This window comes from Pagrus pagrus (assembly GCF_965226575.1).
Source record: "Pagrus pagrus genome assembly, chromosome: 21".
NCBI lineage: Eukaryota > Metazoa > Chordata > Actinopteri > Spariformes > Sparidae > Pagrus > Pagrus pagrus.
Window position 1 is genome coordinate 2,304,603 of NC_140208.1, and position 25,266 is coordinate 2,329,868.

At 41.2% G+C, this 25,266-nt stretch overlaps 3 protein-coding genes across 7 annotated transcripts; 1 reads left to right on the forward strand and 2 right to left on the reverse strand.

Moving 5' to 3' along the window:
* Nucleotides 1-269: 269 nt before the first annotated feature.
* LOC311250570 (uncharacterized protein) lies at nucleotides 270-7,620 on the reverse strand. Of its 4 annotated transcripts, XM_084342355.1 has the most exons (4): nucleotides 7,305-7,393; nucleotides 5,089-5,153; nucleotides 4,639-5,010; nucleotides 270-2,059 (listed from the first exon to the last, which is right to left on the reverse strand). In XM_084342355.1, exons 3-4 carry the CDS (start codon nucleotides 4,976-4,978, stop codon nucleotides 570-572), a joined length of 1,830 nt encoding a protein of 609 aa, XP_084198481.1. In that variant the 5' UTR covers nucleotides 4,979-5,010; nucleotides 5,089-5,153; nucleotides 7,305-7,393; the 3' UTR covers nucleotides 270-569. The 4 variants fall into 4 exon arrangements, with proteins under 4 accessions (XP_084198481.1, XP_084198480.1, XP_084198482.1 ...); XM_084342354.1 differs by lacking the exon at nucleotides 5,089-5,153 and having other exon boundaries at nucleotides 7,305-7,620; XM_084342356.1 differs by lacking the exons at nucleotides 4,639-5,010; nucleotides 5,089-5,153 and having other exon boundaries at nucleotides 7,305-7,620.
* A 7,000-nt stretch (nucleotides 7,621-14,620) lies between these two features.
* Nucleotides 14,621-19,106, forward strand: lrrc59 (leucine rich repeat containing 59). 2 transcript variants are annotated; one of them, XM_084342671.1, is made up of 8 exons: nucleotides 14,621-14,771; nucleotides 14,923-15,032; nucleotides 15,182-15,241; nucleotides 17,026-17,184; nucleotides 17,816-17,920; nucleotides 18,006-18,078; nucleotides 18,164-18,355; nucleotides 18,599-19,106. In XM_084342671.1, the coding sequence occupies exons 2-8, from the start codon at nucleotides 14,931-14,933 to the stop codon at nucleotides 18,880-18,882; spliced, it is 975 nt and encodes a 324-aa protein (XP_084198797.1). In that variant the 5' UTR covers nucleotides 14,621-14,771; nucleotides 14,923-14,930; the 3' UTR covers nucleotides 18,883-19,106. The 2 variants fall into 2 exon arrangements, with proteins under 2 accessions (XP_084198797.1, XP_084198798.1); XM_084342672.1 differs by having other exon boundaries at nucleotides 18,602-19,106.
* A 1,503-nt stretch (nucleotides 19,107-20,609) lies between these two features.
* On the reverse strand, nucleotides 20,610-24,429 carry nat9 (N-acetyltransferase 9). The gene is made up of 6 exons (XM_084342673.1): nucleotides 24,257-24,429; nucleotides 23,082-23,191; nucleotides 22,731-22,871; nucleotides 22,488-22,547; nucleotides 22,238-22,332; nucleotides 20,610-21,635 (listed from the first exon to the last, which is right to left on the reverse strand). Exons 1-6 carry the CDS (start codon nucleotides 24,331-24,333, stop codon nucleotides 21,489-21,491), a joined length of 630 nt encoding a protein of 209 aa, XP_084198799.1. The 5' UTR covers nucleotides 24,334-24,429; the 3' UTR covers nucleotides 20,610-21,488.
* Between the last annotated feature and the right edge of the window lie 837 nt (nucleotides 24,430-25,266).

Consider the following 25,266-nt stretch of genomic DNA (forward strand, 5'->3'; position numbering starts at 1 on the left):
AATGTAGGGAGGAAAAGCCAAAAGCTGTCCAAAAAGTAAGTGCATAAGTGAAGTATAGATGCCTGAAGTATCAACTCAACTACATTACTTACCACCTCTGCCGTTACTTTGAGTAAACTTGTAGATTTCTCCGTTTGAACATTGTTAGAATAATTTGGGATTATGCGAGTACACAACTCAACGAAACAAATAACAAAAGACCAAGTTGTTTTTAGACATTTTAATGCTGAAAAGCTACACATTATATCTTTAATTCAATCAAGAAAATCTGCACCCAGAAACTTCTTTTATTTCCAATTATTTATGTTCTCATGGTCCATTCGTGATTCCTGTGACTCTGAATACATCTTTAGTGAGTGGAGTCTGGAAGAATAAAAAAATAATGCCCAGCTGCCTTCAACTTTAACATTTAGAAATCTTAAAACTTGGATGAGAAAGAACCATTATCAATATTTTTTGTGCCAATGACATAAAGTACACAATCAAGGAAGATTATTTTTAACATATTCTAAGATGAACACAATAGAAATACAAAAACGAACTGCAATGAAACATTAACTGTACAGTTTCTATCTCGAATGGGTTTTCATATGTGCCTTGAGACTTGACTTTTGTGTGAATTTTCTATCACAAACACAACAATCAAATGGCTTTTCACCTGTGTGAATTCTCTTGTGTGTCTTAAGATGTGTTGGCCGATTAAAACTTTTCCCACAGACATCACAACAAAATGGTTTGTCTCCTGAGTGGACTCTGATGTGTTCCTTGAGCTCCCCGTGTACTGTAAATCTTCTACCACAAACATCACAACCAAATGGTTTCTCTCCTGTGTGGAATCTCATGTGTGTCCTCAGACTTGCCAGTACTGCAAATTTTTTACCACAAACATCACAAACAAATGGTTTATCTCCGGTGTGGAGTCCCATGTGTGTCTTCAGATTTCCCTGTTGTGTAAATCTTTTCCCACAAACATCACAACCAAATGGTTTCACTCCTGTGTGGAGTCCCATGTGTGTCGTCAGATTTCCCTGTTGTGTAAATCTTTTCCCACAAAGATGACAACCAAATGGTTTCTCTCCCGTGTGGATCCTCTTGTGGGCCATAAGATTTCCCTGTTCTTTAAAAGTTTTCCCACAATCACCACAGCTTAATCTTTTTTCCGTTGTGTGGAATCTCATGTGTGACTTCAGACTTGCCTTTTGTGTAAATCTTTTACAACAAATATCACAACCAAACGGTTTATCTCCTGTGTGGACTCTCATGTGTGTATGAAGACTTCCATTTTGTGTAAATTGTTTCCCACAATGACCACATCCAAATGGTTTCTCTCCCGTGTGCACTCTCAAGTGTGTTTTTAGATTTGTCGGATCTCCAAAACTTTTCCCACAAACATCACAGGCAAATATTTTTTCTCCTGTGTGCACTCTCCTGTGTAACCTGAGATTGGCCTGTAAGGAAAATCTTTTCCCACAAACATCACAAGCAAATGGTTTCTCTCCTGTGTGGACTCTCGTGTGTGTCTTGAGGCTTGACTTCTGTGTAAAACATTTCCCACAGACATCACAACCAAATGGTTTCTCTCCTGTGTGAACCCGCATGTGCGTTTCCAGGGTTCCCTGTCGTGTAAATCTTTTTCCACAATTACCACAGTCAAATTGTTTTGCGCCGGTGTCATCAGTATTTGGTTGTGGATGACTATCTGGTTCTCGGTTCCTGGCAGGTTCAGATCCTCCATAGTCCTCTCCATCAGTTTCTGTTTTTATCTGTGTTGCTGAGCTGCTGGCTGGAGGCTCTGCCTCCCTGTTGTCCTCAGTTTGACTTTGATGAAGCTGTGAGGTCTGAGGTTTCTCTTCATCATCTTCACTCTTCACAGTGACAGCAGTAAATGGCAACCTGGTGATATCAGCCTCCTTCAGCCTGTTAAACTGCTCTCCCCCCTGACCGGTCCAGAGTTCCTCCTGTTCCTCTTTTATATGTAGGGGCTCTACGTCCTCCTGGTCCTGGCTGGGGCTCCACTCAGGGAGAACCTCTTCTTTAATCACAAACAGCAGTTGGACACCTGCAGGGAAAATTGAAACAAAAAGAAATGTTGGCAGCCATTTTGTCAGAAAATAATGAAAAATAAAGAGAAATAAACAAAAACTATCACATCAATAATATGAAAGATGGAGTTCCCTTAAGAAAATGTTTGGAAACAGGACAAAAACATGTGTAACTATAGTAATGATGCACACCATCGACAACAAGTAGTAAGATAGTCTTTAAAAATGTTTTGACCACAATTTGCTTAAAAATATCATCAGAAAAAAACACCTCGATATTTTGGAAATGTGGACATTTAAAAAATAATAATAAATCAAGCAAACACAAAAAGTTCTTGGTGTAGTGACTAATCAGGAATAGTCCCATTCATGCACAAATTTACCTTGGAGAAAATAATCATCTTCGAATTCAGAAGAGAACGTAAACAATAAAATTGATACGGGCGAAGTTTCACAGAAAACCCAGACACAGACCTGTGTGTATGTCTTGCACATTTATTAGACCTACTAAACTACTGACAAAGGACAACTCTTCAGCACAAATAAATACAATGACAAGACAGCAAACAAATGATTGATTGTAAACCTCAGAATTCTCATAGAAGAATGCAATAGATAACTAGAACTACCGCGTGGCGGTTATATGCCTTCGCTTTAAAGAAGGTAAAGCTCCTAAGAAGCTACAATTTGGTACAAGGACACTGTGACCTCACAATATGTGAGGTTGCAGTGACCTTTGACCTCCAAAATATAATCAGTTCAGCCTCAATCCAAGTGGACCTATGTACCAAAGGAATTCCCTGAAATGATTCTTGAGGTGTCACATTCATGAAACGTGAAGTTGCGTGACCTATGACCTTGGACCACCAAAATCTAATATGTTAATCCTTGAACGTATGCAGATATTTGTGCCAAATATAACAAAATTCCCTCACGGCATTCTTGAGATATCGCGTTCACAAGTTGTGAGGTTTCAGTGACCTTTGACCTCCAAAATCTAATCAGGTCATCCTTGAGTCAGAGTGGACATTTGTGCAAAGTTTGAAGAAAACCCTTAAAGCATTCTAGAGATACTGCGTTTACAAGAATGGCCCGTACGTACGGACAACCCGAAAACATAATGCCTCCAGCCCTCGCTATCGCCGGCGGAGGCATACAAATGCAGTGTTTCCCACAGAATCAGACTTTAATTGTGGCGGTGGCAACATAGTAGAGAATATCACATGTACATATTCTTACAATAGGAAAAGTAACACAGCAGAAGCATTGTGGCAGTTGAAGTTCTTTGTTTGGGACGAGGGAAAGTTTGTGAGTTCCTCAGAAAAGGTGGAAATGGGGAAAAATCTCTAAATTCCTGTGAATGCCTGTTTTTAGACACAGACTGCAACATTTCAGTTTTCCAGTTCCATAAGTTCAGCAGTAAAGTTTAATATTTTCCTTTGTATCTGTTTTGAGGATTCTTTCATTCTTTTGCATGAACATCCATGTGGGTTTACAACTGGTTACACCTGAGTATCTGCCCCCTGCTGTGAGAGGGGGTCTGGGTGGTGTCGAGCATGGCTCATTCAGGAACATTAACAGCCTTTATGGAGCCATTTTGTCTCCTTTTTGGGGAAGCTTTGATTATCTCAAACTAAGTGAACCTTCATGTGTTTCTTCACATTTCCCTGTTGCGTAAACCTTCTACCACAAACATCACAGCCAAACGGTTTCTCTCCAGTGTGGACTCGCATGTGTTTCTTCAGACTACTCTGTTCTACAAATCTTGTACCACAAACATCACAACTAAATGGTTTCTCTCCTGTGTGAATTCTCATGTGTGTCTTAAAATGTGTCTGCTGATTAAATCTTTTACCACAAACAGAGCAGCCAAATGGTTTATCTCCTGTGTGGATTCTAACGTGTCTCCTCAGACTTCCCTGTTCTGTAAATCTTTTCCCACAAACATCACAACCAACTAGTTTCTCTCCTGTGTGGACTCTTACGTGTGCCTTAAGATCCCCCTGTTGTGTAAATCTTTTTCCACAAACATCACAACCAAATGGTTTCTCTCCTGTGTGGACTCTCATGTGTGTCTTAAGATCTCCCTGTTGTGTACATCTTTTCCCACAAATATCACAACCAAATGGTTTCTCTCCTGTGTGGACTCTCATGTGTCTCTCAAGATTCTTCTTTAGGCTAAATCTTGTTCCGCAATCAACACAGCCAAATAGTTTCTCTCCTGTGTGGATTCTGATCTGTGAATCTGCCTTTTCTTTCACTCTAACACATTTCTTTTTATCCAAACAGCTGGAGGACCTTTTCCCCAAATCACACATCACGTTTCTCTGAAGAGCAGTCTTGCAGTGAAATCCTTTACCAAACTTAAAGCAGCTGACAGACTTTATTTCAGCGGTACATCCCGCATCACTTACAGGGGCGTCCTTATATTTCAGAGCATTTACACCTGAATCAGGTGCCCTATCCCTTTTCCAATCACTGTCACTGTCTTCAGTTTCAGGTCCAGAATCGGACAAAGGTTCTTGCCAACCATAACTGACTTCAGTCTCTGAACAGTCTGAAGCCTCGTCATCAGTATTTTGTTGTGGATGACTACCTGCATCTTGGTTCCTGGCAGGCTCAGATCCTCCACAGTCCTCTCCGTCGATTTCTGTCTTTATCTGTGTCGCTGAGCTGCTGGTTGGAGGCTCTGCCTGTCTGTTGTCCTCAGTTTGGCTCTGATGAAGTAGTGAAGTTTGAAGTTTCTCTTCATCATCTTCACTCTTCACAGTGACAGCAGTGAATGGAAACCTGGTGATGTCAGCCTCCTCCAGCTCATTAAGCTGCTCTCCCTCCTGACTGGTCCAGAGTTCCTCCTGTTCCTCTTTTATGTGCAGGGGCTCTGGGTCCTCCTGGTCCAGGCTGGAGCTCCACTCAGAAGACACCTCTTCTTTCATCACCAACAGCTGCCGGACTCCCCGAGGGAACACTGAAACACACACAGAAATGTTGGCAGCAATTTTCTTGGAAATCAATAATTAAAAATTGTAAATGAAAAAGAACTAACCAATAATGTGAAAGATGGAGTTCCCCTATAATGACTTCCAGGAGTTAGTGTTTCCACTGGTAACACTGCCCCAAAAGCAAAAGAAAAAATAATCAAAAACGAAAACGTAGCATTTTAAGTGATTACATCAAATCAGTTTACTTATGTGTTTTTCAAGTTAACAAAATGCAGATGAGGTAAACAGAGCATGCATTAAATTAAGGTGTGCCGACTTCGCACGTCTCTGGCTGGGTTAGTTTAGCTAGCCATCTTCAGTCGAGGCTGAAGGCTCGGTGTCAGAGGTGGGGTTGAGAGGCTGTGTCTGTGGGTTAGAGGTGGGGTTAGAGAGCCAGTGATAGGGACATGGGCTGTGGAATAGCAGTGAGGAATGCAATGGCTCTTCATCTCTTTGTCCTCCTTCATCTTGCTCATCTAGGCCCACAGACTGGTGTTCTCCTCCTGGAGGGCATAGGTGGTTTGTCTGAGGTCATCAGTGTGAGTTCAGTGAGCCTCAGTATCAGCTCTCTGAACTCGGTGAAGTCCAGCTCCAGTGAAGACTGGCTTTCTCTAGTTTTCCCAGTCAGGGTTGAGGGATGAGTGCAGTTACGAGTCTTCTTTAGTCTTTAGTCTTCTCGAGTCTCTTTCTTTTTAATGAAAAAGATCAGCATTTTATTTTCAATAGTTTCCAGGTCATGTGACCCAGCGGATAAATATCAAAATGTCTTACTGCATGCGTTTAACGAGATACACCTCTTTTTATTGAATATTATTGCTCTCCATTTTTTTAATTCATATTTTTTGTGAAAAATCTAAATTTCTTTTTCAATAGCTTCCATGTCATGTGACTAAAAAGAGGTGGGTATCATTCAACCGGTACAGGAAGACATTCTGGACAGGAAAATATGGATTTTAAGTTGATGGGTCACATGACACAAGAAAATGCAGATTTTTCATCAAAAGTAGTAATAAAACACATGTCAAGCGCGGCTGCAGCGGTGCGTCATCTAGGGATTCAGAGTCTCACCAATTTATACAGCAACATGCATGCGATTCACAAAAATAGTCCTGTAGACATTCAAATCAACATCATACCAGCATCTCACTACAGTTTTAATGTCTGTATTTTTGTAATTTCTCTCCCTCCCGCTTTTTTGCTCTTTCAACAGGGCTACTGGAAAACCACGTCATCATATTTATTGATTATTATCAAAAGCAAACTCTGTGTAAACAGATAGCAATGTTTCCCACACATTGGCCACCACATATTGATTTTCCATTTTTGGAGCTGCGCATCCCGTTCTCAGTAAAAAGACAGCGCACCCGTCAGTGAATAGCATGATGTTATAAACTCCATCTAAAAACCACAGTGGTTTTTAGTCTGCTGGTAAAACCAACAAAGAAGAGGAGGAGTTTTTAACGCTGTTGGCTTGATCAGAACGTCCTCTGCAAAACTGCACAAATTTGTCCAATGACAAATGCAAAGCGTTAATCGTGTTTCGACAACATCGGCTACTGACCTAACCCTAACCCTCAATTATAATAGCAGAAGTAGGACAATGATATCAGGAATTACCCCCTAAACTGGCATTTTCCATAATACAACATGAACAAGTGCAAATGCACGGACTGCTTTTGCACTAAACTAAACCAAAGTGTTAATGCTTGATGCTCACTGAGCCAGTGTTTATTTCTCATGTGCATTTCTTATGTGCTTCATGCAACATCTCAGCCAAGTGCATGATGGGAAACACCTGGCTGTCTGTTGATCTAACAGCTAATTGGAGAGACACTAAAAAACGACTCAATATCGTCTCTCTTTCATTCTGCAAAGGAACAAATTGTAAAAACGATACCATGAATGTGTGCTGTGTGACACGTTGATACTGTGACAGCAGTCTCGATCAGAGCTGTGGCCCAGACATTGTAATTATGTTCATTATTAGCCTCAGTTTCACCTTGTAGTCACTGTTGACTTTGACTGAGTGACGTCTTTGGTTTTGCTAGGAGTAGCCAGACTAAAGACACTCAGGGACACTGCAAAAGATAAAGGTGCTGTCTCTTATATATTAATACCGCACTGATATACTTAATGAAGTATTTAGCAACACAGCAAGTGGTGATGAAGTGTTGGTTTGGACCCTCAGCACTCACAGACTTGAAGTCCGGACATTTAACGCAGCCTATGCCGCTTACCTCTGTACAACATGGCGGTGTAGGAGGTGTGGATGATGGTGTACCTGAGCTGGAGGGTGAACCCGGTCCGAGCCTGTTGTTGCTCGGATTGGAGCTGGTTTTATCCGTTTCCGTGTCCGCTGTATCGTCCGTGTTCATGATGCAGATTCAGTGAAAACACTGGTCGATGTTTTACTCCAGATCTTTTGGTTTGTGGTCCAGTTTTGGAGGGAAAAAGGGGGAAACAGCAGATGAAGATATATAGAAAGGAAACAAAAAGGTTTTGTTCTTTTAGGTTTCCGGACAAAAAGGTTTTATGTCCGAGAAGTTTAGTTGTTTAGTTGTTATGGTAGTCTGATAGCAGGGGGCCGCCATCTTGGGTCTCGCACTGTCTCGTGAGAATTACGCAGTTCTGCCAAATCTCGCGAGAGAAACAAGCAACCAGGTCTATGGAAAGCCCAAATCAAGCTACCTTCAGTAGGTGGGAGGGAGGGGCCACTTGACTAACTTACTACTCACATACTCTATTTACAGTATATTAATGTATTTATTTTGTGATTTTACATCTTTCCTTTTAACTTTTTAAAAGAATTAAAACAAATCCAACTAGCCAACAAAAAATGAGGAAATATAACATGAGTCTGTAAAAATGGAAAGGAGCTGAAAAATTAAACTAAAGATTTTCACCTTTATGTGTAATGTAAGCTTTTGTTACAACTGATTTCATGAAGTTAGTATCAAAAAAAGTATCGAAATCAAGGTATTGGTATAAATATCCTTCAAATAGTTTAACAAAACGCAGCTCTACATGGACAAGGAATATTATCTGGACCAGCAGCCTTTCACACATCCGCTGTGTTTACTGACCGTGGCTGGTCCTCTGGAGCCGGAGAAGGAGTAGTCATACCTCCTGTTCACATCCCGCCTAACTTAAAGTAAAGAAAGGTAGTTTAAGTAACAAAATCTTTTAATATAATCTGTTTTCCTCTCATGCTATAATATAATGTTTGGGAATTTTAACCACAGCTGCTTAAAAGCATGCATCTCATTTCTTGTGAATCACTTGAGTGAAAACTATGACTGATGGAATCACTTAACAGTTTTTGCCTCGACCACACATTACTCTCAGATCTTACACAAACTCCATTAAAACATTAAAACACATCCTGTGGTTCAATTATGTCGGGTTGAGAACCATCGCCTTGGACTACTCAGATCAAAGACAAATTAACAAAAAGGGAGTTGGTCACACTGTTCACCCAGCCCTCTTCCAGTGTGAGCTAATATTTATGAACAATACTGAGTTGACTGAGACGCACAACAGCTGTACTCCTGACAGACTTTGCGTTCTCACTGGTCCTGCAGTCATGATGCTTGCTGGCTTCCTCTTTCTGCTCCTCCTCACAGGTAAGGTGTCTCTCACCCTCACAGTGTCTCCACAAACCTCACTGTGAACAGCTTTCAGTGGAATTAATTCTGACCAAGGAAACTGTCTCAATGAGTAACGTCTGAGGTTAATCAAGAGTAACGTGGACGTAGTTTCTGAAGAGGCGTTGTTTCATTTTTAAAACGTGATGCTTCAATGCTGTGAGCTGCTCGGAAGAAAGTCCATCCTCCAAGTCCGTCCTGAATCACTGGATACTACAAGAAGTTGACTCAACCTCTCTCACAGATAATGTGTCTTGATGTTTTCTCTGTAGATGGAGAATCGTCCAACAGTAACTGCAGTTATCGGGATCTTTATCAGCTTTTAAAGTCAGAAGGTGTTGGGAAGAACACCATGCTCCGGCCAGTTAAAAACCACACATCACCCACTGAGGTAGAACTCTACATACTAATCTATGCCATTCTAGATGTGGTAAGTTGTTTCTTATTATTCTGAAATTAATCACACCTTAAAGAATGTCTAAACTTTGCCGGTTAATTAAACAGCAATATATTTTGTACAGTCTTGGTGGTTGTTTGTGAATTCTGCCTTTAGTTAAGATATATATGACATATGATGTTTGCAACTCTGATGCAGTAAGTTGTATTAACACTGAATTTGGACTCAACACATATTTCTTCTGCTCGTAGAACGAGAAGGAACAGAAATTTGTTTCTTACGTTTGGATTGATTTGGTGAGTTCTCTCTGAGGAAGAAAACATTTTTGACTGAATGAATTCCCACCTGGGAAAATCAAATTTCTTTGTTAAAATGAAATATTCTCCGTTTTTCTTTGTAGATTTGGAAGGATGAGTACATTTCTTGGAAACCTGAAGATTTCTGTGGTCTTAACAGCATTTCTCTTTCTAAAGACCAACTGTGGAAGCCAGATATAACTATTGAAGAGATGTAAGTGTGCGCATACGTACATACATACTATATGTATTGTTTTTTTTATTGCGCAATGACTGAGCTAGACACGGACACAATAGACACAGGTGCAACACACTAGGGCGGGGCAGGTAATCATACAGCTGGGAAACACTGGAGGGCAGGAAGTGCAGCACATGAAACAAGACATAAAACAGAAGCACAAGACAATGACCGCCTTCAGTCCAGTCTGACGGACAAGATCTACAAAGCGGCCCCCCTCACTGTGCGAACCCTGAATGTGTCCTCACTCCTGATGGCCTATCAGGCACAATTGGAGGAAGAGGTGTCAGCAAAGCTGTACACGAAGCTGTGGGAAGAGATCTGCATAGTCACTGATCAATGCCTTCATCTCGATAAAGTTGCAGTCCAAGCCACGGGCAGAGCAATGGGCCTGATGGTCCTACAAGAGAGAGCCAGGTGGTTAAACCTCACCAACCTCACCACGAGAGAGAAAGAGGATCTCCTGGATACACCTGTTGTCCCACAGGGTCTCTTTGACTCAGCTGTAGCCTCAGAGCAGGAGAGATGTGAGGACAAGAAAAAGGAAAGATGAAGCCTGAAAGCTCTGCCTGCCCAGGAAGGCTCGGCTGAGCACTGCAGGACCCCCCCGCTGCAGATATTTGCACAGGCCATGACGCCCAGCTTCAGGATCCCAAAGCTCTCCAGTGGGACCAGCTCGCAGCAGCGTGCACAGCAGGGGTGTGTCCCCAAACTGTGTCCGCAAACTGTGTCCCGAGAGAGAAGAAGAGACAAAGTTTTGTTTGTGGTTCCTGTAGGTGTACACATCACGTCAGTTTTCACACTGCAATGAAGTTGTACCAACTCTCTCAACCAGGCAAATTGCTGAGTGCGCAGTTATTTTTAAAAAGAAAAAGAAAATTGTTTACAACCAATACGGTCTGCCACATAAACCCAGTGGGGAGAGCGCTTGCACTCCCATCACAAGCACCTCTTTCTCGCTTCACATTAGCGAGGCGGGTGGTCTGGTGAGACACTCTAACCCTAAACTTGTGTTGTTCAATATAATGGCTTATACTCTTCAGTTTAAAGGACACGTGTTTGTTCTCATGCAGGACAGAAAAGGACAAGATCAAAAGGAGTCCTTATCTCAGTGTTAGCCACCAAGGTCAAGTCTTTGTCAGGAACGACATGATGGTGGTCAGCACCTGCACGATGCGCGTTTACAAATTCCCCTTTGACGTTCAGCGCTGCACCCTCTCCTTCAAGTCTGATATACACTCCGGTGAGTCTTTGAGCTGTTTTGTTTTAAAGTTTTATGAATTCCTATTAGTCCTAGTAATTGTGTCTTAAATGACTTAGAGTCTAGCTGAACACATACATTCCTTTTTTATTACCCTGCGAAGAAACCTCACAGTTTGTTTTTTTTCCCACTTCAGACAATGAAATTCAGCTTATTAAGAATAGTAGCTCTGCATACAGCACTGAGTGGTCTATCGCGAAGATGCGGACCCAGTCTGAGTGGGTGTTCTTGCACATGAATGTCTCCAACACAACTGTTGACAATTTTGAGATCCGTCAGACCATGGTGGTTTACACTGTAAGTATTTCTGGATACACACAGAGTTGGAAAGTGAAGTTTTCCCATTCGACCTCAGTGCCTTTCCTGAAGTATTTCCATTTTGTGAGTCTTTATATTGTTTTTCATTAAATTTCAGGGGGAAATTATTGTTTATCACTACACAAAAAATACTCGACATCCATAATTTGCAGGTCAAAATTGTACTTATTCAGCACAAAGGGTTTTATTTTGATCAGACTGCATGACAGTCAGAGTACTCCACTCAATGGCCTTCAGTCGCATAGGAGGATCATGAGTATCTCCACATCTGCCCAACTCTTTAAACCCCAGATATTTCCAGAGAAGGACTCGGTGCCTATCTGGGAGTTTGTTTGATATCTTGTGCCCAAGTATATCATGTTGGTGCAGCATTTCCTGCACAGTGCACCATGCGCACTGTGCAGGAAATGACCACACGGATGATCAAAGCAAATTTCGAGATCAGGAAATTAGAAACTATTGGAGAGCCGCCTAGAAAACAAAGCATGACATCTTTAAAACCTCAAGAAATATTTGTGTCTTTCCCATATTTTACTGGTGCTGGTTATTTTTCAGCCTTCCTCTTTCATAGCTGCATTTAGCTAGTTACAGTTTTTCTTGACCCAGTGTACACGTGGGGATTACCATGTTGTTGTGCACAGCTGTACTGAAGTCACAGTTGCTTTAGTACCACCTGACCCTTCAGTATCGTTTCACAGATCCACGTGAAGAGGCGCGCTCTACTCTACATTGTCAACTTCATTTTGCCCATCCTGTTCTTCTTGATTCTGGACTTGACCTCCTTCCTGATCTCAGACCGTGGGGGCGAGAAGCTCAGCTTCAAGGTCACTGTGCTGCTTGCTGTCACTGTGATGCAGCTTATTCTGAATGAAATACTTCCTTCTTCTTCAGACAAGATTCCACTTATAGGTAAAGAAGCTCAGTCACTGCACTTCACATGAGCAGGATGCTGAATCAATGTGTAGTTATTTGTCCACATTAATGATGATGTCCTCCCCCTTTAGCGATCTACATTATTGGGATTTTTGGTTTGATGATGCTCAGCCTCCTGGAGACGATTTTGGTGATGTATCTGTTGGAGAAAGACTCGAAAGAAAATGAGTGGAACAGAGGCCAAAGCCTGAGTGAGGACTGTGAGGACAAACAAGGCAAAGTCAGCCTAAATAACTGCTTTAGAGGTGAGATTCACAGCAACTAATAGGGAGGTTTGAATATCATTTATGATCTCAGATCTAGTTAAAAACATTCAAAAATGAACTAAAACTATCAACAGAATGTGTAAAAAATATCGTCATGTAATTTTAATTGTGCACTAACCATGTTTTGTGTCTAATTCATCATTTCAGGCATTAATAAATTTATTCACTCTGCCTGTGGCTGTGATGTCTCTGCCAGTGAAACACCAGCTGAACTGCTGCCAGCGGGCCAAGAGGTTAGTAATATATCTCCCTGCAGTTTCAAAGCAAAACCATCCTCTGCCTTCATAAAATCCAGGGCTCTGACCAGTTAACTGGAGCCATTACCTAATACTGCACTCTAAACTAACAGGGAGATTGGCCTCTCTGTCCTTGACCTTATTGCTCCTCTCAAATTTAGAAAGAAAACATACAATCCATCTCCGTGGCTCATTGAACACACTACCTAATATAATAATAACATAATAACAGCTGAATTATATACTAGGCCAATAGATTTGACATAAAAATAACGATTGACCACAGTGTACTAAATCACTTTTTTCAGGGAAGCTGCAGCCAACTGACGGAGGAGTCCCTTGAAAAGCTGTCAGATGAGCTGAGAGAGGTGGTGAAAACGCTGTCTCTGCTCCTCAACAGCAGGCAGGAAGAAGTGAAGCCTGGCTACTGGACCAAACTGTCCAACACAATCGGCAAAGTTTTCTTCATTTTCTATATCAACGCTGCCATTATGTTTTTAATGTATATGGTCATCTGTTGGAATGCATAATAGTGTGCGGGGAAAATGGTTATGCAAGGTTAACATCAGACTTGTAGGTTGTACTCTGAACCCACAGGGGAATATCAAAACAAAATGCCTTTTGGATGACTGACGTCACGCTGCAGCTCAAGGTGAAGCTGAGGTGTTTATAAAGTCTCTGCTCCAAACGGTGGTGCCTAAACTTATGTCACTAACCGCGCATGTTACACGTGCATGTTTCACACAGTGGCTCAGATCAAACGCAAATGTTGTGTTGTAGTATTCGTCGTATACACTAATATGCAATGAAGTTGTAGATTTATGTCTTTGCTATGTAATAATCAGAATCCTTTAATTCAAGAAATCCACCGAAACACATATTAAATTAAAAAAAATACAAGCATGCAGGTGTAAACAAAATCTTTATAATCAACCAAATAACACGTTAAAATATTCAAAATTTTTATCTTATCTATTTGATCTTATTCCCTAGTTTACATCAAGCCGCCCTGTTTGTAAAACAGGTTACAAAGCTGTAGTCTACAAGCTCAAGCTTAGATACCAGGTGATGCACTCAAGTCATTTATAATATGAGAAGATAAAATGACTTTGACGTGTAAAAAATGTTCCAGTGTCCCTTCAACAATCCTGAAATACATCTGTTATATTCTGAAGATATAGAACCTGTTTTGCTTTATGTATTTAACAACATCATGATGTCTTTCTGTGCTGTTCTTTCACATCTCTATCAGCATTACGGTGCTTTATATATTCATGATCAAATAAAATTCCTTCTGGCTGATTTTTTTCCTCACTTTCTTGAACATTGTGCGATAGGGTGTTTTTAAACATTGTTGTTATCATCTAATGTAATAGTTGCACTGCAGTAACAGTTACAGGATTTAAAGATTATAATAACAAATAAAACATTACTGCTAGAGCTCCTCCCTGCCTTTACATCCCCTATCCCTTAATGTTTACTTCACTTGTTTCTTCTTTACCTCTTCATTTCCTCCTTTTCTGTCTCTCCCTCTGTTTCAGTCTCATTTGCCACCTTCCTTTCCTCTTTCCTGTCATGTTTTTCTTCTTCCTACCTAGTTCACTCTCTTTGTTTGATGCTCTTTGTGGTGACAGTGGCTGATAGGTCATGATATATCAACGTCTGATATAATCATAATATATCAGACTGTGATCCTTTGTCTGCCTGCTCATCCCTGTGTCCAAGGCCATTCCTTTATTTAAAAAGATCTAGACTATTTCATTGTTCTATAGAGGTTATTTGTGCATTTTGTTGAAAGTAACTAAAAAGTAGTGTAATAAGTAATATATTACTCTACGCAGACAGTTATATTGTAACGTAATCTATTACTTTAAAGGTAACTAGTAATAAGTAAAGTACTGCACTGTTCATATTGTACCTGCAGGGTGTTGTGTGGCCTCCGGTCCTGCAGGCGGCGCTGCTCGCTTTGACGTCACCGCGCTGTCGCTCAATCAGTGACGTGGATTTTCATTGAGGCAGTCAGTGCTGCCAGAAACACAGACTCACCAGCGTCTCACAGCTTTTCCACTAACTTTCCTCACGTTTCCACGTCGGGACGGTGATTTTGTTCCCCTCGTCCATCGCTCTTCAGCACAGATCGGCCCCAGCGTTCATCGCAGGTGAGCGGATCGTGTCAGACGTGGACGTCAGCAGGTTTTCCTGCTGTCCGCTGGTTAAAAGTATCCGCAGTACAAACTGTTAAAATTGAAAAGATTCACTCGTGTGAGCGTTTTGTTTTCCACTTTAACTCCTCGGTGTGTTTTCTCACAGACTCCAGAATGAGTAAAAACAGCAAAGTGTTGAACCTGAAGGATAAAATCAGCGGGAATGAGATGGACCTGAGCCTGTGTAACCTCACCGAGGTGCCGGTCAGAGAGCTGGTGAGTTACTCATCGTGTGTGTGTGAAGATGTTATAAAATCAAACACATTGCATCACATGAACTGCAAACACAAGGCTGTCCAGCTGTGGCTGCATGTTCCCGTGTTACAGTGTATTAAACTCGACTCATGCTGTCATTTATCCAACAGGCTTTATTCACCAAAGCAACTGTTTTGGACCTTTCCTGTAACAACATCACAACCCTTCCTGTAAGTACACACACACAGGCACTAAACTAACACAACATTTTACTCCTTATGTATGTTTCCTTGCATTTTTAGCTTTTGGGCCTTTTTAAATTGAAGCGATGTGTGCTGGTGATCCCTCAGTGAGAGCAGGTCAACCATAAAGTGATGGTATTTTCTCTGATTGTCTAATCTGAAGGATCTTTTTAGGTCTGAAGAGATAAAAAGCTGTTTAAAACCACTTAAATGTTCTTAATATTTCAATTGAAGGTGAAATATTTGTCATTAAAGTTTCGTAACTAAAAGCAGAGGTGGAAAGTAACTGTTTACCTCTCCTCCCTACATTTTAACACAAATATCTGACCGTTCTCCTCATTACATTTTTGAAACAGGCTTGTCACTGTAGTTTTAATGCATTTGAGGGGAATTATACATTATTTTCCCGACATCACAGGACTGATTTCGACCTCTCAGTGCACGTCACACACGGCAGACATAGGGAGGTGATGTTAAAGATGGAAACGGACAGAGAGGGGGACTAGAAAGGGGAGAAAAAGGCGTTTTAGTGTCTCGTATCTGCAGAGACCCTGCAGCCCTCTGCCAGGATTTTCTGGCTTTACCAACCCAAAATGTGGCTATTTGACATCCTGGGAATGACTCAACAATCAGCTATCTTTGTGGTGCATTTAGGAACAGCTGGGACTCAGGGCTGCACAATTAATCACAAAGTGCAATATCCAAATTGCATGTGTCACAAAACGGTGTTTAATGACATGTTGTGGTGCTGCGGAGACGCTCTGGTCTACAAAGCTGCTTCTTCAGATGTAATAAAACATGTTTGTCTGGCAGAGACCACGAGAAACACCACATCATCATGATTTTACTAGTTTTTCAATGACAATGCAAATTGTGACATCGTGAATTATGATAATCCATAATAATCATGAATTATATGTCAATCTGTCATAAAAATCACTTTTGACCATATCGTGCAGCCCTAGCAGGGACAAATCCTGATTCTACCTTTAAGTTTAATAATCCTTGAATTATATTAATATGACGTGAGCTTCAGTTAACTTTGACCACAAATGACCAGTAAAAATGTCCTTCAGAGGGATACTTTGATACTCTGAGCACATTCAGAGCCTGTACTTTCTTTCTTTTTTAAGCAGTTGAATCAGTACTTCTTCTTTTACCAGGATCTTTTTGTAACAAGTCTCTGAACTTTTACTCGAGTAAAGAATGTGAGTACTGTTGCCAACTCCGACTAAAAGCTTCTATGAGGACCTTTCAGTTTGTGTCGATTCTGACGGCTCCGATAACAGAATGAAACAAAGCAAACTCTGTTTTAGTGCCGTTCCAGCAGACGACAGAGCAGCACCTTTCCTCACGCTGTGACACTCCTCAGTTTATCTGCAACACTCTGCCATTAAAAAATAGTTTTAATTTATGACTTATTACCAGTCTTCTTGCTTATGTAGTTCATATAGAGGCGTCAGTAAAACATTGAGACTGTTTCATAATCAGTTAAAACTTCTTTAGTATGCATTTTTATTGTTTAATTGATTAATTAATGTGCTAAATCTTGATGGCACTACTAAGCAAGTGAGTGAGTTTTTTAAACTGCTTAAATTAGTTAATCAGTTTTCAATTTAAAGATTATTTCTTCTTGCTTTATGGCAAAGCCCATAAACCTCACAGGGTAATGATATTTTTCTCTTTACATGGATTTGAACCCTTTGTACAGCTGTCTGTCATTGAGCCTGACCTACGTTCATTTTTCTTTGGCCCATTTTTCTTTCATGTAGCCAGAGTTCTGCAACCTGACCCACCTGGTGAAGGTGGACCTGAGTAAAAACCAGCTGACCTGTCTGCCAGACGACCTCGGGAACCTGAGCAGCCTTCAACATCTGGACCTGTACAACAACAAGCTGAATGTCCTGCCTGTCAGCTTCTCTCAGCTCAGGGTTGGTGCCAGACACAAGCACTGATTGCTCATGTTACAGTACTATATATACTTATCCAGGTAACACAAGGCCAAAATACCAGCTTCTGCTGCCTTGAATCTATTAGCTGCTCATACTTCAGATAGGAAATAGGCTTGGGCTGATATTACATACTTTTAAATATCACAGTATTTGGCGTCATATATATCGAATATCACACAGCTGTCACGGCATCTTAGGGCAGATTGAAACCACTCTCACTCTCTCTGTAGTTAAATACGCTCGGCACAAAGACTGGAAGTGTAGGAAATAGGCCAAAAAGTAAAATATCAGCCCACCAGCGCCTCTACAGCTCACGAGAGCTTTGAAAAGAGCTTGCATAGCTGTTTACTGTCTTCGTGCTAACCTAAGCTAACTGGCTGTAGCTTCATATTTACATATAGTGCTGACCTCTGCTGATATATTTTAGTACTCTGCACTTCAGTGTATCAGTTGTCAGAAATTGATATCCATGCAGAGTCAACTGAGTTAAACATCATATCCTTTCTTGCATGACGAGGCTTTGTTCTGATCTTGTTCTGTGTGTGTGTGTGTGTGTGTGTGTGTGTGTGTGTGTGTGTGTGTGTGTGTGTGTGTGTGTCTTTGCTCTCAGAGTCTGAAGTGGTTGGATCTGAAGGATAACCCGCTGGAGGCCGGCCTGGCCAAGGCAGCAGGGGACTGTCTGGATGAGAAGCAGTGCAAACAGTGTGCCACCAAGGTGAGAGAGAAAGAAGGCCGACTGACAGAGAAGAGATATGAATAAAGCAGGCGACAGTTCGTAAAACTGAAGGTTTTCCTTCCAGGTTCTGCAGCACATGAGGGACATCCAGGAAGAGGTCGATCGTACACGAGAGAAGCGCCTTCTGAGGGAAAAAGGTGTGTAGGTTTGCATTTGTGAGGTCTTAATTGCCGCAAACATTTTATCTAATTTAATTTCTCTTTTTTCCTTACCCTCCATCAGAGCTGGAGAAGAAGAAGGAGGCGAAGCAGAGGGAGCGGGAGGCCAGAGAGAGGGAGGCTCGTAAACGGGAGAAGGCGGAGGAGAAGGAGAAGAGGAGGAAAGAGTACAACGCTCAGATGGCGGCCGCAGCAGCTCGGGAGCAACAGAAGAAGAAGAGCGAGGAGAAGAAGAAGAAGAATGGACAGGCAGCAGGTGAGACTGAAGGTCTGGATAATGCACCTCTTAAAGGGATAGTTAATGGTTTTTCTTTCAACGATGAAGTCAAACATTGAGATTCAGCGTTGTTGGAGTATTACTGGTTGTTTTTTGCATCCTGGGTTCTGTTTTCTGGGTCGTTGAATCTTTGGTAGAGCACCAAAATGAAATGACTATAGTAGAGTTTGTTTTTACTGTTTTCTGAGTTGCTCTCATGTCGCTTACTCTCGCTTCACTCAGCAGATAAAAAGGTCGTTGTGGAATCGACAGCCAAACCTCGACGGTCTCTCATTGGCCTGGTGTTCAAGCTCCTCCTCCTGCTGCTTCTGGGATTGGCCGGAGTTGCGGCCGCCTGCCGACTGACCGACCTGCAAAAGGAAGCCGTGTGCGTGCCGGTCAACGTCGCCGTGGACGACGGCCTCTCCTGGGCCAAAGAGCAGGAGGTGGTGGTCAGACAGCTGGTGCAAAATCTGTCTTCTGCAGCGAAGGAGTTTCTTGAGTCAACACAAGCGACCAAGAACTAAACTCTCATCTGCCTCCATCTGCTTCAGGAGCTGCAGGTTTTCCTCCCTGTGAATCCTGGGATTTTTTTTTTTAATCTGCTGAAATCATGAATCTCGTTAAGATGGGCAACCCTGCATCGCCCTCACCCTCTGTTTGAGGATGCTGGGAGATGAAGAGTCTGTGCAGATAGACGAAGGGGGATGGACAGATGTGTTCGAATCATCTTAAATTCCTATGGAATTGTTGTCACTCTTGTACCCTCTTTGTACTACAGCCTGTTTTTAAAAAAAGAAAACACATCATCTTTAATACCTGCCTGTCGCCCGTGTTCTGCACTGTGGCCTGAACACAGAGCTGGTTTGTGTTTCGGTGCATTACACGGAGCGTGGCTTGTATTTAAGAGATGTTCAGTGAAATGTCAGGTGGCCCTGTCTGTGCTGCACTGGAGTGTCGAGTCACATGTCAGCTGCCAGTCAGAGCCGAGCATCAGCTGGCGTTTGGCAGTCTGAGCATGTGCAGTGAAGGCTGTGTGAATGTAGAACTCACTCGTCTGTGTCCTCTTCTGTCTTTAAAGTCTTACATCCGTCAAAGCAGCTAAATCTCACAGCTAAAACACATCGTCTGAAATGAGCCCAACTGATACATGAGTGGATTTTTATCTTCTCCCAGATATAAATAACGCTATCAGGCTAACAACTAACGAGTTTTTTTTACAATAACACCAAAACAAAGGATTCCACATAATACAAAAAAGCAGGCGGGTGGAAGTCAGGCCTATGTCAACAATACGTCGAACACAAGAGAAGAACAATTCTGAGCGTGCGTAGCAAAGTTTCTATTTAAACAAAATGATTCAAACCGGTTCTGAACTTGTAATTAGACCTCACAGTGCAAATGAATCATTTACATCAGTGCTAACCAAAGGCAAACAAACCACTGATGCTCTGTTGTCGTGTCAGGCGGATGCTCATGATACAAAACAGTGGCCTGCGCAGATTGAAGCTATGATGTATTTATTTCCCTGATGCTCTCTTTACGCGCCCAAACAGACGCACAGAAACCAGAGTTCTGAGAAATTCTGACTTTAGACATTTTTTTTCAAATCTACATTTTAGTGACCCAAGAGGCCGAAACACAGAAGAAGATGAAAAGTTCTGCAAAATATGTGTGGACGAGGCCTTTGGTACAGTGTTGTCATCACATCGTTTGTCCACCAGAGAGCAAAATGTCTGCTTGGTACTCAGCACAGTACTGCAATGATTAATCAATTTACAAATATAGCTGATTATTCCTTCTGACCGATTAATTTCTTTAAATTCTGGTTTATCTTTAAAAATCATCTGATACATAATCATTAGTTTTTCTAAACTTTCACATACATATCAGTATTGGCCTCAAGAATCCAGCATCAGTCTGGCTCTGGTGCTCACCGTAATTTAAAGGACCATACCGGTAAAGTGCTTAAATCATCTGGTGAATGAGGACTATGTGTTGATATTGAACAAGCAGTCCAAAGTCTTAATTTCCTCTTATCAGTCATCAACAATCTGAACTATAGAATTAAGAGACACATGTCAGATTATTTTACTGTTCGTTCAGTTAAGCCGGTGACTTTTGATCTGATTTTTATTTGTTGGGACGTCTTGATGCAAAAAAAGAAAGCTGCCTTTGCTGCTGCGGTTGTTGTACAGCTCTGTCCATGCTCAAACATTGTCAGCGTCAATAAATGGCTATGCACTGCAAGAAATATTTGAACAATGACATTTATTTTATGTTCTTGAAACATTTAGAAGAATCAGCTTTCTGATCCAATGATGCAGAATCCTGAACATTTTCCCTTTTTATCACATGATTCTGCTCCAACAGCATTTGTTTTCTACAAATGTGTTGTTCATGACTTTCTTTGTTGCCATTCCCCGTCACTGAGGAGGCTTAAATATTTCTCTGCAATTGTTCATCATCCCTTCTGCTGTGAGCTTCATCCTCCCAGCTCCTGTGGACACATTACTAGGCACGCATTAGAGGAAGGTTTCTGGTGATGGTCGACTGCCGTCGCTGTCATATCAGGTGTCATGTTGATGATGGAGGTCAAATATACAGTTAAAGCGATGATCGGGAAATGGTGTTATTGCTGCTATTTTCAGCCGTTAGAAGCAAAAGAGATTACCTAATTATTTGTTTACAGATGTCAGTTCATCTTTGTATAGGAGCAGATAAAAAGTACAAGGAACCATCTTCACACTCGAGCCATATCATTGATATGAAATTGTGTGAACATCCGAAGGAGCTGTAGATGTGAAGATGTCCCAGTCAGTTGGCTCGGATGTTAAACAGTCTTTACCTTGTCGAGTAAAAAGTCAGTGGGCATTTCGATGAGCGTAGCGTCGTCATACTCACACATTCTCTGCTTGCCTGTATATTGCTCTCCACTCTCATATTGTGGATGGACAAATACATGTAGTATTGATTTTTTTTAAAAAACAGATGTAATTTCAGGCTCTAACCAGGCGCCACCTCCTCCCCGAACCACACAAAGTATTTCCATTGGTGAGAACACCAGCTCCTGTTGTGTGCTTCGTGTGTTGATCCCCGACCTGATCGTCCAGAGTTCATACGTTAAAACATCTTATGAAACCGGTTCTCGTCTGTTGCTGCAGGTCTGTCTGTAGTCTCTCTCCTTCACGTCGGCCATGTCGTCCAGCAGCCTCGTCCGAACTGACTCGTCCACGGTCATCTCGAGGGTCACCTCTTTGAACACCTGACACACCGACACCTGCAGCAGACAGGAGGATGATTCTCAGCAGGGCTCCACGCTAACTTTTTCACCTAGCAGTGTTTCTGCTTCTTACTGAACATTTTAGGAGCACCACTAAAATCATCCTGCAACAAAATACATTTTTATTTTTCCATCTTAGCTGTATTATACATACTGAGGTAATAAATAGAGAATATTTAGTTCTCTATTTATTCCAGGACTTTCTGAAGGTAGGCTGCAGCGCCTATCAAAACTGGATACTGTAAAAACCATCAACTGAAAACAACTGCATAGATATAGCATTAAAACTATGATGGTTTCCCTTTTCTTACTGGGAATTTGGTTAAAGCTCTTTATAATGAAAAAGATCTGTCAACTAGAGATTGCTGTAAAAAGTGGAGGTTTAGCCGATTCATTTAACATTGTTAAAACACACTGTGCTGACGTGCTTGGCGTAATATACAGTACAATGATGATTTTAAAAAACAAACTCACGGGATGCATGTTTGTAAGACACACAGGTGCTTCTTCATATAAAACTTTGTCGAATTGTCTCAAAAAATTGCCGCAAAATGCAACTAGATGGCTGCAGTCTGGAGAGCAGCATGTGATCTTCTTACCTCCTTTAAGCCGAGCTTCTTGAACATGGCGATGCTGACCTGGTTGTCCAGTCCAATTTTCGCTTGAAACTTTTGGACTCCAAGTTTGGTGACTCCTGGTGGAAGAAAACACACTTTTTTACAAACTACTATTCACAAAATGTCACCACATTTTACATAGTGTTTGAAAGTTTTGTGAAAGAGAGGGCATCGGAGCAGGTAATCTTCTGACATTATGAGAAATAAAACAAGCCTTCAGAAATCTGCTCACCGTAACACATCATCATGCGTGTCACCTCTTTCCCGATGCCTTTGCCTCTGTAGCTGGGCTCTGTTAAAAACAAGAAATGTCAAGGAACCAAAAAACACAACAACAACAGGAAAATAGTGTCAAAACAGAGAGATATCTGAGGGAAATGGGCGACGTGTTGAAACCAAATCACAGCTTGACTGTAGATGTTTGAACCGTTTGAGCATTTTAATTACTTCTCAGGACAAAAACGTTGGCCGTCACCTGCTATCATGATCTCCAGCTCAGCCAGCGAGGGGTCTGTGGGGTCAGTCAGGAAGATGTTGACGTCTCCCACCATGCACTGCTCCTCTTCAACCCTCGTGTCCGCCCACCGCTGCTTGTCTAAGATGATGAACGTGCACTCTAGACAGATAGATTTCTTATTTTCATTTCATATCCAGTGCTCACCAGTTAATGGCAAAAAACTATGAGCAAACAAGTCTGAAGGATGAAGGTCTGAATGTCTATCTAAGACAAAAATTCGCTTTAAACCTAGAAACGTGAAACAAGCTCTTCAGAGAGTTTATCAGGCCTGAACAAAGTGTCTTTTTGTGTGTGCAGATGACTCCTTACTGTCGCCATCTTCCCTCCAGCTCCTCTGCATGTCGTACTCCTGTTCCAGGGTCAGCGGCTCTGAAGCCGTCAGCTGCTGCAGCTCAGGAGACTTCATCCACTCATGATACCTGAAACAGTTGCAGAAAGGACAGAGAAAAGACTGAAGCTGGTGGTGTAGTGTGTACTTTTACTTCATCTAAGTATAGAGTCTGAGTATTTCTTCCACAAACTGACTTTAACATTAATATAAGAACCTCATGGTTGACTTTTTAATTCATCATTTAATTAGTTTAAATTACAGAGCATCCATGTGTTTTCAGTGTCTTTACGCAGACTCAGCCATATGAATGAATGAATTATTTATTGTTTGTCAAGCACTTCAGTGAAGTTGGTTTTAAGTTGGATATTCGCAAGAAGCCACTCACACATTTCAAGTGCACCCGTATTGCAGACTTTACAGTAAACACACGGAGAAGACGGCTACAGCGTGTACCGACTTCCTGTTTTCAAAATAAAAATGTGGGATATTTAAAGCAGAGATACTGTGTTTAAAGCTATTGATAAGCTATTGAGCTAAAATGCTAATATTTACATATAGCCTACAAATTAATAAAAATAATGAACAGATGTAAAATGTAAAAACAAGAGGCGTATCTCATGCAGCCAGTGTAGTTACATGATCCCAATATGATTTTGAGTCAACTGATCACATGACCTGGAAGCTATTGAGCTAACATGCTAATATTTATATATATAAATATATACACACACAAACCCACACACACACATATATATATATATATATATATATATATAGAGAGAGAGAGAGAGAGAGAGAGAGAGACTCAAAATCATGTTGGGATCATGTAACTACACTGGCTGCATGAAATACACCTCTTGTTTTTACATTTTATATCTGTTCATAATTTTTTTATTAATTTCTATTAACAAATATTAGCATTTTAGCTCAATAGCGTCCAGGTCATGTGATTAATCACTGACGTATTCAAGCTAAAGTTAGTCATATTTTAACCATAAATTGGAGTAATAACAGCACTTCTACAAAACGTGTTAACGTCCTGATGATGAGAGGACATCAGGAGGTGAACAGATGAAAGAATAAGAGGAAATAAAAAGAAAATAAAAGAGACAAACTGACTGAATTAATGAAAATAACAGACTGTGTTGCTCACCTGGGAACGTGCTCTGCGTTGTACGGCACCAACACGACTCTCTGTCCCTCCAGTAACGTGTTCTCGTTTATCTTCATGACGCCAAAACACGTAAAAACCTCATAAAACCACAGAAATGACTGAAAATAACTTTTGACACAGCTTCGCCTCCGCGTCCATGATGCCAGCTCAACTTCCGGGTCAACACTCGTTGGCTCAAACTGCGGCTGCGCTCACTGACGCAAATGCGGAAGTCGCCCCCTGCTGGACACAACCAGGAAGTACAGACGAGCTGGAGAAGTTCACTTCTGAAATTCTTCATTTAAACTCAGTTTTAGATGAAGAAATACACACACACACACACACACACACACACACACACACACACACACACACACACAATAAAATACATTTTAAAATAAATAAATAAATATCGGCACAACATCAGAAGGTATCTTATATATTGTCAATGATGCATCAAAATTAGTTTTGATTAAAAGATTTATTTTATTTTTATTCATGACATTTATTATTATTATCACAGTCGTGATATCACGAGTATCACAGTCGTCCCTCTGTACAGTACTTTACTGATTATCATATTGTTTTGGATGTTTACAACCCTGGACGGTTCAGATGACTAGCCACACCTTCCATCATAGAGCTTGTCAATCTATTGGTGTGCAGGATGTATAAATATGGGGTTTGTTTTCATCTGATGAAGATTCAACTGGGATCCACAGGTTGTCTTTATTAAAGGTGCTATTTGTAAGAAAAGTTGATTTTCAAGTCTCAAACCGACCCGTCCCACAGCGTTGGGATTTAGACTCGAAAATCAACTTTTCTTACAAATAGCACCTTTAAAATAAAGAATACGCTTTTAAAAGGTTCGTCACCTCGGTTAACTTGGTCTGTCTGCTTCTTAAAAAACACACTTTTACTGTGTTGTCTTGTTACCAAAATTTATTTTCCAGCGTTTCCATGAACGCAAAGGATTTGTTATAAAGGTAGATTTTGACACTCCAGCAATA